General features: G+C 47.0%; 1 protein-coding gene across 2 annotated transcripts in view; it reads left to right on the plus strand.

The window, feature by feature from the left end:
• Positions 1 to 3,055: 3,055 nt before the first annotated feature.
• Positions 3,056 to 16,077, plus strand: part of CIMIP7 (ciliary microtubule inner protein 7) — a 204,529-nt gene continuing 191,507 nt past the window's right edge. Inside the window, exon 1 of one of the 2 annotated variants that reach the window (XM_085624299.1) lies at positions 3,056 to 3,225. In XM_085624299.1, coding sequence (XP_085480425.1) covers positions 3,199 to 3,225 — 27 coding nt within the window. In that variant the 5' untranslated portion in view covers positions 3,056 to 3,198. Of the gene's footprint in view, positions 3,226 to 6,767; positions 6,986 to 16,077 lie in introns of those variants that run through there. The other variant, XM_085624298.1, reaches the window with a different exon arrangement.

Below are 16,077 nucleotides of genomic sequence, written 5' to 3' on the forward strand. Positions count from 1 at the left end.
TGCAATTAAGGGTTTAAGGGCAGCCATTGTGGATTCCGCGCTGCCCACACGGTCCCTCAGCTTTCTGTGATCATCATGAAGCAGTCCCAAGTCGATCCCTAGGGCATCTGTCTTGAAGTCTAGTGTCGATTTGATGTCCAGTAAAGCCTTCAGGATTTCGTCACATTTCCTGGAGTGTTCTGATAGTTTGTGTTCCAGCCCTGTGTCAAGGTGCCGAGAGAGCCGCCTATCCGCTCCACCAGCCCTCGGTTTGGCCAACATGACTGTGAACCAGTCATGCCTGGGGTGCACCATGGGGAAGAGTGTGTATTAATAGAGTACCACCCTAGAGAATCATTCGGCGACCACCAGACAGCGCAGGTCCGATGTTAGATTTGTCGTTCAATCCACTTGCCCCTGCTCTTCAAAGGGTACCCCACCATCACAGAATGCTGCGGGCAGCAAGCTGACTCCAGGACACCCCTTGTGGTGCCCCCACCAAGCAGCAGGACCAGGTCACAAGCACATGGGGGCACAACTCCTCCACCCCGTAGAAGCTGCTGCAGACACAACACCACACTCCGGACGGGGAGAGGCCAATGAGGGGATTTCCCACGGGGTACTCAGCAATCAAGGTCGTGGCTCAGCCATCCACACTAGGCCTCGACGCAGCACGGCCAAAAAAGGTTGTCCTCACATCCAGGCACTCCTACGTCTCCTGGAGCTGCTGTGCCCCCTGACATCCCCAAGGAGATGGGGGGAGGATCGCTCCACTGAAGATGCCTCGTCACACACATCTGCTGCGGCAGTGAAGGCCGTGGCTCGGCCAAACTCACCAGGTCCCGCCGCTGATATGGGGCCCCGAGCGAGCAGCAGGTGCCCTCTGAGCCCTAATCTATTGGGCGGCAGCCAGTAGGCAAGAGCACCGCACTTGTGATGATGCAGCAATTTATAAAAGTCTGGTCAGGATGTTGTAGAGGATGTTGTACACTATGCTGAGATAGTATAGCTCAGTTCAATGTGACCATCCCGGTCGACATCTTGACTATGTCCCTCCTGCGCAACCCACTTTCACAGTAGCATGTTGATGGATCCCAGAAGCTATTTTGCTGAGTGGTAGTAAGGAAAACTCACCACCAATAGGTGAAGTGAAGTAGTGCTGGCACAAGGAGTCAGTGAGATGACAGAAAGAAAGTTTTGTTCTAAATAGAAGCGCACTAGAGAAGTACAGGACCAACTGGACAAGCAGCGGTGGCAGGCACATCTAAGCGTGGTGGGGCGTGGCAGGGCGCAGCAGGGGTATGTCGACAGATGACAGAATAGGTATTATTTATTTATTTAATTATTCTTATTCTGTCGATTTACCCAACCCCTCCCGCCCCACCCCAACACCCCACCGTGTTTACCTGTGCCGGCCGCCGCTTGGGACAAGGAGCACTACAGCACCTGGCACAGAATGCTGTCAAGGTTTCTGGAAACACCTAGCAAAATTCTAAAATTGGAACATGTGAATAGGGCTAAGGACATAATGAACATAATAGTAAAATCACAAAGGTCACAAATACCACAGTCAGGAAGTCATTTAGCTTCATGTGCTAAATTGAGTGGTAAAACACTGATGCTAGGTTTTTTTAGCGTACGGTGTTACCTTGACATTCCCAGTTTTGCAAGGGAAAATGACCAATAATGGGTCTCTCCTATGACATGGTTTTATTTAGGGGTGGGCGATAAATTTCGCCCCGCTGGCGGAGTTTTGTCTAATCCGTATTACGCTTGTAATGCAGAGTTCCGGCAAAACTCCGCCCCTGCAGGGTTTTTTCTTGCGCATGGCTTGCCAGTGTTAAGTTGGCAAGCGAGAATTGGCATTCCTTAGAGCAATTTTCAGGTGCTAGGATAGCACCCAGCGAGATTTTCTCAATGCAGGTGGTTGTGGGTCGCTCGAGTACAAAATCTACTCGAGTGGCAGCAATGAAGCAGCGCCCTCTGGTGCGCTGTATGGGGCTGTTTGCGCTGATTTTGCATCACAGAACAAGCTCCAGGTGCTAAAAATCAACGTGACCTGCCGATTCCACCTGGTGCGGAACGCCGCGGAATCCCGCTAAATTCTTTTGTAACTCTGCAGAATTCCACGGAGTGAACCTCCACGAGTTCTGCTCACCCCTAGTTTTTTTGCCTCATCACAGTAAACATCACAGTAAACAGTAAACAGTGTGACCTCGGAACTCAAAATCTATGCATACATTAAAATATGTGAAAAAGAAGTTTCCGAATATATTTTAGATGGGCAAGCCAGATGATGTTGTCAATTTCATGAAGTGCAAATCTGGTAAAAGATAGTCAAGTTACAACAAAAAAAAAAGATAAAAAAAGGGGTGCATGCAAAACTACAGGAATGTTCCTGCTCGGGGATGTGAGCACACTGCTCTGCCGCCGATTTCCATCTCAAAGACCCCGTGAACACCATTCCCAGAGGTTGGAAATCTCTGAGCAGGACAGCCGCAGGGAAGGCGCTCACTCGGGGCTAAGATCAGCCCCGCGTTACAAAGGGAATAACAATTCCAACAGCCTGAAGTCTTGGCCGTCCTGAGAGATATGTCTGGTTGAGGGGACACGGGTCTGGCGAGGCTCGTCCTTTCTTCCCTTGAAGCTGGGAAACTGTTCTTAACAAAAACAGAAGTTGTGTCATTTCTCCCACGTGCCACCCAGAATTCTTTTGTATTTGTGTAAAAGGTGCACATGAGCCCCCAGGCAGAGCAGAGCAGTACAGCGGCGGGCACATGGGCCAGCTGGAAGAGTCATACCGACCATCAGAATCAATACATCCGGTAGTCTTTGCTTGGCATGGAGTGGCGCAATGCTGTTGATTAGAGTTTTTTAACAAACACAAAAGCTTGTACAAACGCTGCCAGCCTGCCAAGAAACAAGTGAAAAGAAAATGGAGGAAACAGGACGAAAAATGTCAGTCTGTACTTATTGAGGTATGTAAGCAAACAATGTACACAAACAGGCCTGTGTCTTGTTACTTAGCAACGTGGAGGCAGCACTGTGACAACAATGCACCCTTGGAACTGCGCTCCCTTAGGAGAGTTCTGGTCATTCGCTAGACAGGGGCCTGAAGAGACATCCTCACAGGGGACTGAAGAGACATCCTCACAGGGGACTGAAGAGACATCCTCCTCTGGGGCCTGAAGAGACATCCTCCTCTGGGGTTTCAAGTCCATGGAGGGCTCCATCGCTGGATCCTGGGTAAGAGAGACCCGGCCAGAACCTCTGTCCACAGCCTGGCCGCATGACTGTGTCCACCTGGTGATTCTCTTTGAATGTGTCTGCTGGTTCGAAGGAGGTCTTTGACAAGTGTCCCTCTTTGAAACTGCTGAGAGTGTACCTCAGCAACTAATCAGTGGTTCCATAATGCACCTGTTTGCCTCAAAATGTCTTCGAGAGAAAGCTAGAGCGGAAGGGAATATCAGACAGATTTTATTCTCCACAAGCAGGATGGGAGAAGTCATAAAATAACCATAAGGCTACCCTCTTTGGGGGAAATATCAGCCCCTTGCGGCAGCCAAACATGATAGTGAGTAATTTAATTATGTTACGTTATGTTATGTTATGTTATGTTAGTTCTACTTTTATAGCGCACGATTCACCCGGGGGCATCTCGGCGCTGCTTAAAAACCAACCTGAGACTGGAAGATCAGATCAAATAAGATTAGAACAAGGAGGCTTTTAGTTGTTTCCTAAATGTAATGTAGATGGAGATTTCACGCAGAGCAATGGGTAATTTATTCCAGTATCTTGGAGCAAGGTACGAAAAAGCTTATTTAAAAAATTATAGGATATAAAAGGATGAAGTAATACCTCGTTTCCTGAGTCATTAACACAACTTTACTCTTGTGCGTACAATTGAACAGACAGGCATGAGGTTTGACATGCAGTGTGAAGTTACATCATGTCCTACTTTTTAAAAAGTTTAATCCTAGCGCCTAACACTCTGTGTGCCTTGTCACACCCACAATGAGACAGTGGAGCCCACATACACTTTCTGGAGCCCTGTTTGCTGGAGTGTTGGAAAACACTGACTCTACTTTAGAACTGGGTTGGTACCTAATGGGTTCAGATGATTAATGTGGATGAACTAAGAGTGTCGTCAGGAAATCACCTTTCCAGTTCTGGCCTTTTTTTCTACAGAAGTTAATCGTATTATATTGTAATTGCATTTTTATAGTGCTTGTTGCCCCTGATGGGGTGTTGAAGCACTTTTTCGGCGGGCAGCACGCTACTCCGGAACCCGTAAAGGTTTAGAGTTGAATTAGTATAGTGGAATATGAAAGTAATTTGAGTGGTGGATAGGTCAGTCAGTTACTTGGAGTCAGAAGGATAGCGGAGGGATAGAAGAGGGAAAAAGTTTTGCATTTATATAGCGCTTGTTACCACTGACGGGGTGTTGAAGCTCTTTTTTGGCAAGTAGCACGCTACTCCGGAACCCATAAAGGATTAGTGGTGAATTAGTATAGAGTATATATGAAAGTAATTTGAGTGGTGGATATGTTATTCACTTATTCGGATAAAGAAGGGTAGCGGAGGAATAGAAGAGGGAAAAGGTTTTAATGCTATGAAATGTGTTGGTTCGACGTAAACAAACTAATTCTAGAACTCCCAGAACCCATTACATTATGAAATTAAAGCAGGCAGTACTATGTACTGCGACAAAGTGTAGTGAGCTGCTAACCCTAGGGTAAGGGACTGATTAGGATGGCGGTCGTAGGCACATTCGCAGTGCTGGCGGTGGAGGAAAATGTCCTTTTCCGCACTCCATCAGCGGTCCTTGCGTCCGCCATATTACGATGGGCAAAGATAGCCCATTTCTCATCCGCTGCGGAGTTTCTGGATCCGGCAGAAATTTCCTTCCACAACGGTGGCGGACGGAGCCAATAGAGAAGGACCGCTTGCGCAATGTGGTTACGACTGCCGGACAAATCATTATGCCTCAAACAGCCCATCACAGCCCAGTGGAGAATCCAGCCATTCGGTGACGGCGGAAGCACTACTGCGGATAGAGAAAAAAAATCCTGCACATCTCCACGCTTTCCTGACCACTGGGCAAACGGCGTTTTTGGGTCTTTCCACAGCAATTCCAACCGCCGCAGACGGATTTTCAGCTTTTCCGGACCTTTCCGGCGGTGTATCATGGAATCTGACCGCCGCAATACAATGTGTCAGGCAGTGCATCCTAATCTGACCGCTGGTTTTGTCGCGGTACCTGCGGACGGTAATTTCCCGCTACCACGGCAGTTGGAATGCTTTTCCGTCCGCCAACGTAATCGACTCCTAAGTTTCAGAGATATTAGCAAGTGAGTGCTATGGTTTATGAACTTATCAACCTTGTGTAATTGAGTTTTTAGGTCATTGGGTGTGAGGTGAGGGAAGAGGCAAAGCACAGAATATAAAATATTAAACTATATTTCTGTGTGGATGGGGTGTTTTGTAAAACTCTATCCGATTAGATCTAAAGAATGTAATAATGTGTGGTATATGTAGCTCGTACTCCTGAGTGCTCTACAGAGGAAAAACATTCATGCTCAACACACAGAAAAACAAACGCGATAATACCGCACACAATAGCCTGGCCAACATTATTAAAATTGACAGAGAAGGCTTCACGATTGAGATGGGATCACGGAAAGCTCAGAAGATGTTCAGGGAAGAATTAGGGCCAAGGAGAGAAGAGGATTTAAATCTGGAAGGGCATGTAAAGGAAGTGAGAGACCAGACAAAACCGGTAAATGGAATGCAGAGAATAAGAGGGAATGTAAAACTGTAGGAGGGATGAGAGATGCAAGAACGGTAAGTTGTGAAAAACATTTAAAGGCTATACGTAAGAAATGTAATTGGAGGCAGAAAGAAAATGAAAGCCATTGGAGAGAAATGGCCTAATCGAGGAAACAAAGTGTTGGACTTCGGAAAGAAGGCAGAGAGCAGAGATGAAAATAGATTTGATGAGACAAGTCCGTAGCCTGGCAGAGCAATGAGTAGACTCGAGTTATTTTGAAATGGAAAAGAATGTGTAAAAGAAGGAGCATTGTGCTTCCCTGGAATGTCGCAAGTGGGTTTATCCTATGAAATTTATGGATTTGAAAATGGCAAGAGGTGGTGAAGGTGTTGTGAGCTGAAGGAAAGAGAGAAAGATGGGTGGGAAGTGAAGGGTGGTCTTTATAGAATGAGCTCCCAATTTCAACTCCAGTTTCTCAAGGCTGAAAAATGCGAGAGACCAGCCTTTTTAGGTCTCGCTGAGCCCCAGCGCTTGCGCTGGCTCGAAGAGACATTATGTATGTGAGATTTTCAAAGTGCTGCTGGCTGGCCTAGCGCTTGCGTTCACGCGATCGTGCACGCGCTCAGCCGGCAGCCAGCAGCACTTTGAAAACTCGTGTGCGTCATCGCGATCACTTTCGCTTTCAGAGCGACTGCGATGACGCACGCGCACACACAACTCCCGCTTCTCCCCCTCCCCCCCCACACTTTGCGTCTCCGGCCGCTCGTTAAAACCATGCTTTCAGTTTCACGGCAAGCATGTGGCTTTCTTTATAAGCGGCTCACCGTATTTTACAGAAAAGTATTTTTCTTTATAAAGCGCCCCATGCCGTGCTTTCATTTAAATATGCTCCCCTCTCCCGCTGCACCGACAACGCGCAAAGCGGTTGACGTGTTAGTTAAAGAAATCTGCAGGAGCCATTGTTTCCCCTCTCTTCGCCATCCCTCCCCCATCAATGCCCTCCGTGTGCCTTGTTTTTTTTCCATCGGACGCAGTGTCTGCTTCATAGTGTTTGCGTAGAGTTTCTATATTGGGGCAGCCCTCTGAATCTCTGCCTCTGCAGCAGACACGGCGCTAGGTCAACTCCGGTTGCAGCCAGTGGCCATGCCCAACACCCGCCTTCATCACTTTCATGCTCGCATCCCGGCCATGGACGAGGAGGCAGAGGAAGGATCCGTGAACTTCCCCGGGGCGCGGGTAAGGTTAGCAGTTCTCAATATAATAACTCTACATTGGGTAAAGAGGTGTGTCTTTGTTTAAATAGCACTTGCGTTTTCAGCTGATCCCCGTTAATTGCTTGCAAGCTAATGAGGCTTGGCTAAAAACACAAGCGCTTGCAACTTTGGTTATCAGCTGATCATTACACCCCCCCCCCTCCAGCCCTTCTCTCCTGGTTTACTTTGCGAATAGCCCTTTGTACAGCTCCAGTTACTAAAAACTGCCCATTTAGTTAATCATTCTCTTCAACTGTGTTTTTTATTATTTACAGCTTTCCCTGAAAGTGACAATCCGCGTGTCACCAGGCCTTTCATTTGTTTAGCTCTACAATATCCTCCCATTACAGCAAATATGTAATGCAGGTAACCGGGGCATATGTCTGAATTGTCACCATGACACCTGCCTGAGGTATACACATCTTGCAGTCTTGAGCCAGACTTGCCGCCCGCCTTCCGTAAACCCCTCACAAAGGGTCAGTCCGTAATCTCTTATTAACTAGATCAGCCTGGGCAATGTTTCTATTGAACTTCCAGCAACAGTCCATTAAAGGCGAACAGGATAGATTATTTCCAAACCCACCTTATTTTTCATTGGAGCTCCACATAAAAAGAAAATTTCCAGTTAGTGAAAAGTTTGCCATCTCGAAAAATCACTGTTATTCTCCCACCTGTGCCGGATTATCCACGGTTAGTATACTTTACTCTGACTGCGAAGGTATACCTAATTTAATTTCTTCTGTTTGACAACAATCTGTTGCTTAATATTGCTACTTTAATTTTCAAAGCATTTTTGTTGCTATTTTACGTGACAGTATTAGTATGGTTCACTGTGGCCAAAATTAAATTACACGCATAACAGCAAGTCCAAAGCTACAATACAGACCGCTCTAACACTGCTATCAACATGCAGGACGCAACACACTTTTATCTTTTTGGGGCACAAGCATAATACTTTATTTGTCAGGCATAAGCAATTGTAACAAGGCCTGAAGCAAAACCTTTGATAGCTGGTGAAACTGCTTTATCGCGATAGACACAAGCATTTGCAATGCAAAAGGTCTTGCCTTTGCAAAAGTTTCTGCTATTGGATTGTAATGACAATGCCTTTTATTTATATGTCTTGAAACCCTGCAAGCGGTGGGTAAACACACTCTTTGTACTTACAGTCCTTGCTTACGAGAAGTAAGGCTGGCAGTAAAAGAAGTGCAGTTACTACCAGCCTTGCTTCTCGTAAACAACGACTATAAGTGCATAGTACGTGTTTAAGCATCACTTGCAGGTTTTCAAAACGTGTAAATAAAAGGCATTGCCATTTACAATGCCAATAGCTCAAATCCTCGCAAATGCGAGACCTATTGCATTGCAAATGCTTGTTTATACTCACATGTAGACAGGGTGAACTTGTTTGCTAAGAGATTTTCTTCCTTGTAGAAAGAAGTGACCACAGATGCTCTCTGGAGCAACCTTTCTGAACCACTGTCGAATCATGAAAACTTACCTCTCATGGATTTCTGGATAAGTGAGGATTGTGCAAAAATACTAATGCATATAGTTTCACGCGGATGCAAAGGGACAGGTAAAAGTGGCAAAATCAGTTAAGCATGCAGAGTTCCTAGTAGATTATTTAAAGGGCCGAACAACTGGTTTTAGATTCTCTTTAGCATTTGAAGATTCCCCCATGGGCAGAATGGATTCAGGCGTCTCATGCTTTTCTGTGGCCTCCGGTGCCTGGTTGTTTTCGTTTCTGCGAACAGCTACTCCACACAGACTGTTTAATTGCATTCAGACATTTAATTGTCTGGATAGTCTCCAAATTGCATGACTTACTTTTCTCTTGCTAAACCTAAAATCGATGGGCTTTTCTCAGCTGGCCCAAGCCGCAGCTGCGAGGGAAATCAACTATTAATTGGGTCTTTTCTACGAATCTTTCCATTTCTGTGGCCTCCCACCAGCCTTATATTGAAAAGCATGAACAGACCTCTAGGCAGTTCTGTAAACATTTACACCCACTGTGTCACTGTTCCAGTCAAAGATTGTCTTCTGAGCAACACTTTGGCAAATCTGCTGGGAGCTGGGGATGAGTGAAGTGCGCCCTTTGTTCACCTTTCCCCTTTATCTTCAATCCACCTTGATCCAAGGACATCAATACATTCTTTGAACGAATAGTTACACTGAGTTCTTGTAAAACTCGCACAAGTGAACTCTTTCAACATATATTGAAAGATAAACTCTTTCAACGTATAATAAAATACTACCTAGTGAAATAGTTCACCCATTCATTAGCCACCTTTGAAAAACAAAGTTGAACTCAGTGGCCACAGTTCAAGACGTCTTGTTGACATTTGGATACACTCAGAGGTCTGGTGTGGCATGCCTTGGATGCGGTGTTGGTGCAATGCCATAGAATTGGAATATAGCATGTAGGTGTAGGCCGAGACGTGTTCAGGCATGGGTAAGGTGGTCTCTGGCCCAGGGCCCCAGTTGTTTACGTCCCCTTCTCCCCCACCAGAGTCTTCTCAACCATTCGCCTCAGATAGCAGTCTGGTTCTGACAGTCCTGTCCTGGTAACCTGGAGTGCTGCGTAAACATAAACCTAAATGTCTTTTAGTTTATGTGTGTAGAAAGGGGAGACTGGGTGACGTGGGAGTTTGTTACGAAAATGTTGCAGAGAAATGTTTTTCGCCCCATGTAACGTCCATGAAAAGTTTTATTCAGAGCTAAACAATGTCTAACTCATGAGTGATGGGAGGGGACCACAGAGACAATTTTTAATAGCACTAGAAATCAACTGTTGTAACACCATATTGAAAACTCAAATGGTGCTGTTTAGCCTGATGGGTCATGTGTTCAAGCATCAGGTCTCACATTTACTAACATTTAGCACTTGTTATGCCTCACTTTCGTAATTTAAACCCAGAGCAAAGCGTTATGGGGATATTTACTTTCAACTCAAGTCAAGAGTTACATTGGAAAGTTGGAGCCAAAGTAACGCAAAGTAGTGCTATGAGCTACTCGTTCTACTTTGCGTCAAAGGGGCGTACCATGGGGGGTGCATTAGAGGTCCCATGCAGCCACCCAGGGGTTTTGATGGAAATTCTTATCTACTAACAATTTTAGGCAGTAATTTATGCTAAAACCTTACACCTCCTCAAGGCATGAGTAACGGAGGAGAAATGTTTTAATTTCTTCATACTTTTCAAACTTTGTATATCTGCTGCTTTGTGCAGCACTCATATAGGCCGAAAACAGTATTAAAACATCGTTGTTGTACTGGGAGGGTTCCCTTCCAGTACAGAACCTATGCTTGACAAAATGCACACATCCTTTTTCTACGGTGCAAGAGTGAGTGAGTTGGTGCCTGGCAGCCTAAAGCGCCAGCACTGAGATAGAGGAAAAACAGCACCATATATCAGTCGATATGAATAATGCTCTTTTTCACTCTCCTTTGATGCAATGCAGTGCAGCAACTCTGGTTGCTTTTCTGCATTGTGTCACACTTTAATACATTTCCCCATAGATGTAAACACATTTGAAACATGGAGTGCAGTTTGGCACATATTGGTATTTGTTTACTACTTCTCATATACTTCATGTTTCAACACATTTATAAAGGCGTGTGATGCCCTCCATCACAAGAGCTTCGTGAGAAAAAGTCACTTCTGAGACCGCATTTTCCACAAGGAAAGTAAAACATATTCAGTCCTCATTTCGCACGAAACGGTGGTGCACGACTGGTCTTTACAAAACTCAAATTACAATTTTATGGGGAGATATGTGACCAAATTTAGATTTGGCATTTGGAAGGGGCGTGTTTAAGACATCCATTCTAAATACCGATTCAGAGCCGATCACAAAACATTAATACTTTACCAACTACACACGTATAGTGGCAAGCCATTCGTAAATGGGTAAGAATCCCTAAGGGACACCTTTCATTTTGAGAATCTTGCATAGAATATTTTTAAGAGTTGGCAGTGGTCCCCTTGCCCACTGCCTACTCTTAAAATATGCGAGTAACATTTTTTTTTTAAACACATACCATTTTCCTTTAAGGAAAATAGGCTTCATTTGAAACAAAAAATGCTTTATTTAAAAGCAATCACAGATATGGTGGTCTACTGCCCTTAGCAGATCATCAATCCTTTGATGGCTGCAATTCATAACGGGTCACAATTGTGATTCTCCTATTACCATGACTAGAGAATCTGGATTTCATGAAAGACACGAGGCTGACTTTATGCATTATCTTTTAATGCAGTCTCTAAGCAGCCGCATGCATCACAATAACAAGTATTCCAGAATAGAATATTAGAAATACATAAAGGGCATGAGCCAAGTACAATCTGCCTCTATAAATGCGGAGAAAAGAAGATAATAAGAACATGAGATAAAAATAAAATTTGAAATGTCCAAAGAACTTTCAAAGTATCTTCAGGTGCACGTCACGAGGAGAGATGAAGAGAAAAAGGATCCAAATGCATCGAAGTTAGGAAGAGTTACCTGAAAAGAGAGAGAGAAGTAAATACTTCCTGCAAGGAATACAAAGTAATAAAAACTAGCATTGTATATCAAGTAACTAGCACTTTCAAGATATTACAAGATAAATTAACAGTAACAATATAAAATGAAAGAGTAGTCTTTAATGAAATCCAGATTCTCTAGTAATGGTAATAGGAGAATCGCAATTTCATTACAAGAACGCAGGCTACATTATGCATGTTGGTAGCTTTGTAAGACTACATCAGACATATGCTCGATAGGCTTGTAGTAGTGTCGAGCAAAAGTGCTAGCATTCGACCAGTCGGCCGCTTTGTGGATGTCATCTAACTTACCTCCAGACCATAGGGATTTACTGGCCATAGCACCTCTAAGAGAATGAGCTTGATATTTTCGTAGGTTGATACCAGCTAAACCCATGACAGTTTTAACCCATCTATCAATCGAGGTTGAGGTCATACCTTTATGGGGCTTAACAAACGATATGAGTAATTGGTTTACGTCAAGGGCACGAAGACCAGACATCCTACGATGATACTCTCTCATACAATCAACTACACAAAGTTTAGGGCAGGAATCAAAGCGTGGATAAAATATAGAATCAGACATTGTTAGAAAAACCCCACTCCCACACCGGAAGAGGTGGTGGTAACGGGGTCTCTCCAGACACACACAGTGGTAGCTTGGCTCGAGTGGTCAGGGGTCAGGCACCGTGTTAAGCATACGCAATACCCATACAATAACCATGCGTATGCTTAACACGGTGCCTGACCCCTGACCACTCGAGCCAAGCTACCACTGTGTGTGTCTGGAGAGACCCCGTTACCACCACCTCTTCCGGTGTGGGAGTGGGGTTTTTCTAACATAATTGGTGTTCAGCGGCGGGATAGAGCTGTGCCTACGCATACTCGACAATAACTGTGGGTAGTCCATAGGCCTACACCTGGAGTTTTCTCAAAGCGGCCTTCCTAATTGTGAGTTTTTGTTTTTTCCAAATTTACTCTGGTGGTGGGAGGAGGTATTATTAAAGGTACCCCCCTGCATTGCTTCTGTAAAAACCTGTCTTCTGTTCTGAATGGGCAAAATGGAGTTTGTGCTAGAAGACCTGGAAACTTATACTGTGGCCCAACTCAGGGAGTTTTGTCAGCGGGAGGGGGTGTATTGTCCCCCAGGAGCAAAGAAGGGTGCACTCCAAACCAGCTTAAGGGCTTGGGGGGAGGCACGACGGGAAAGCAAGGCTGAGGAGGAGGACAGGGATAGAGAGCCCGACAGTGAGGGAGCTGGTTTGTACCAACCTGAGGTGGGGAACCTAGTAGCGGGGCCCAGAACCATTTCCAGGAAGGGCAGCAGTGCCTCTAGCGGTGGCTTGTCTGAAGTGGAGTTAACAGACCGGAGGGAGAAAAGACAGCTCACATGGGACTTAGCAAGGCTGGAGAAAGAGAAGGAGGAACAGAGGATGGCTCATGAGCTAAGGCTGAAAGAGATAGATCTTCAGATCCTAAGAGTCGGGGCACACACTGTTCCTAATGGTGGCCACCCATTGTCACCTGAGACATAGCTGGAACCTACCAGTACCTTCCAGAACATTCTAGAACCCTGTGACAGTGTGAGGCAGGTTTAGAATGTTGGGAAGCCAGCTCAGAGTTGGCAGTTGGAGTAGGCAGTTGGCACCTGACTGGAGAAGAGAGAGGACAGAGAAACAGAAGGAGGAAGGAGTAAGGCAGCAGGGGTGGAAACTTGTGTCTGGAGTGGGGTCCAGAAACCCACCCTTGATACTAGTCCCTACTGACCAAGCCCAGCCTAAAGCCCTGTGTGGGATAAAGACCAGAAAATCATCTTAAGGACCTGAACAGCCGGAACAGGCCTTAAAGGAGAAGAACAGCAAGTTCCTGACCTGTTTGGTGGAATCCTCCTGGAGACCCGACGTCGAGAAGCCTGGAGACCTGGAGCCCGAGGTGGAGAAGCGGCGCTGACAGGAGGCAGACGTCGTACCCGGAGCCGCTAGAGGTCGAGTGAGGGCGCCGACGGAGGTCGTGGAGAGACACCGGAGGTCGAGTAGAAGTCACCTGAGGTCGAGGTGAGGCGTCGACGGGGGAGTGAAGTCCGCCCTCCGGAGTCGCCGGAAGCTGAAGTAAAGCGCGCAGGAGGTCGGGAGTGGAGGTCGCACTCCGGAGTCGCCTGAGGTCGAGGCGAAGCACGCAGGAGGTCGGGAGTGGAGATCGCACTCCGGAGTCGCCGGAACCCGAAGTGGAGCCGACGGAGGTCGGGAGTGGAGGTCGCACTCCGGAGTCGCCCGGAAGCAGGGGAACCGTGACCCTGTGACGCCGGAAAACGACATCGAGCCGAGGCCGCCCAGCGACATCCATCCGGAGCCGCCTCACGGCATCGACCCGGCGTCAGGTAAAGCAGATCAACGCAACATCGAACCGAGGCCGGCCAGCGACATCGAATCGGAACCGCCCGACGGCATCGACACGGCGTCAAGTGGAACAGATCGACGCGACATCGAACCGGAGCCGCCCAGCGGCGTCGACCCGGCGCCGAGCAGAGCCGATCTTCGTGAAAAGGACAGTAAGTGGTAGAAAGGGCATCTGAGGCCCTGTGGAGCCCTAAAAGACCATTCTTGGGGCTAGAGGGGTGTTAGGACCAACCTGAGAGTGCTAGGGGGTGAACTGAGACTGGTGCAGGGACCTGTGTGAGGGACTGTGTAGTTGGAAGAATCAGAACCTTAGGTTTCCCTCATTCTACCTCAGCTTAGGCCCCAGCCTTGACCACTCTAGGTGGGACATCCCCAGGCCACCCCAGTGACCATAAGCTGTACTTGGGCATGGTAAAATCAATCTACCTCATAAATGTGATCTGATTTGCAATTGTTTGATGGCTATATTATGTATTGAAGGTGTTTTATTTATTGTCTGACCGTATTTATTCCTGCCTTGTATTTATTGTCTGACAGTATTTATTTGCCCTATGTATTTATCGCACCTCTATTTATTCCTTGTGTATTTATGACCTAATCCTATTTATTGCACCTGCAAAGTGTTATTATTTAATTGACCTGCTATTTCTGAAGAAAATCCTTTTGTATTGTATTTATGTCATAACCCTGCAACTAAGAGAAAAATTAAGATAAACACAAAGAGATTCTTTCATAAATTTTTACGGTGTAGAGTCGTTTTTGGAACGGATGAACGCATGGTTATTGTGAGGGTGTGACGTACGCTTAACACGGTGCCTGACCCCCGACCGCTCGAGCCAAGCTACCCCTTGTGTTGGGAAGAACCGGGTGACTGCTAACCCGGTTGCCCGGGGTTTTCTAACAGACATAGTTTTAGGTCTTCTATAAATCTCAAATTTTACACCAACCAAGTTATAGGATCTATTTGAAATCTCTAAAGCTTTAACATCGGAGACTCTTCGACAGGAAATTAGGCATAGCAGAGTTGCAAGCTTGATATAGAGGTTTTTTCTATTTAGGAGAGAATTATCCGGCCAATTAGTAAAAAGATCTAGAATTAATCTGACGTCCCAGAGAGACTCGTATTAGGGCTTAGGAGGTCTTCTTAGACAAATACTTTTCATTACTCTGCAAATAATGACATTTTTATCTACCGTTTTACCATTGACGAGGATGTGGCCAGCCGAGATAGCTGATCTCTAGCAATTGATAGTTCTATAGCTGAGACCTCTATCAAATTGTTCAACAAGGAAGTTTACGGAGGAGGAGCCTAGCGCGCAACCAAGATGGCCGCGTAGGTGCGAGGCTCCCGAGGACCACCACGACCTCCTGAATTAATCCTGGCTATATCCTGTCCTTGTTGAGGGGACTGCATCGGTGAACCCGAGCTGAGGCGCCATCCGTTTTTCCTTTTCGAATCGGACCCCGGACACCGGTGGGAGCACCGATTGAAGGTTGCGGCCTTCTCCGCGCTGGCCCCCCGGATTGGAGTAGTGGGGCGATCCGGGGATAAAGCGAACAACAGCGGCGGGCAGGGCTGGGCGACTCGCGTATCCCGTGCTTTCACTTTCGCTTTTGCGCTCTCCTTGCCTCAAGCGAGGTAGGGTTGCGGAGCGGGGTGCGGTGGTGTGGCCTTGTCCAGGTGCCCGGCTGACCCGCCGGCCGCGAGTCGTCCCGCGGCCCAGTGGTCGCCCTCCCCCCCCCCCCGGAACCCGTGAACTGGTTTATCGGCCCTTTCGAGGAGATTGGCACGACGGTGGGAGAGCAGGCATGTCCACCAAACAAGATGGCGACCGGGCGAAGGTGAAGACGACCCGCCGCGGCCCGGCGCCTCAATCCAACAGTATGGACCGCTACACCCTCCAGAAGGGATCTCCGGAGACATCGCGCACATCCCCGGCGGGCCCGACGGAGGCATCTGCTCAACCGGTGGATCTGACCCTCCGGGACGTCATGGGCGCCATCGCAGAGATGAAGGCCTCGGTGGACCAGCGCTTCGACACCCTAGCGCAAAAGATAGACTCGGTCCTGGTGGATGTTAGCCTCGTGAGGGCTGACTTGTCCAAAACCAACGACCGGGTCGATTCCCTGGCCCACACCACAACGAGCCTCACGAC

This window comes from Triturus cristatus, chromosome 9, assembly GCF_964204655.1.
Source record: "Triturus cristatus chromosome 9, aTriCri1.1, whole genome shotgun sequence".
Classification (NCBI taxonomy): domain Eukaryota; kingdom Metazoa; phylum Chordata; class Amphibia; order Caudata; family Salamandridae; genus Triturus; species Triturus cristatus.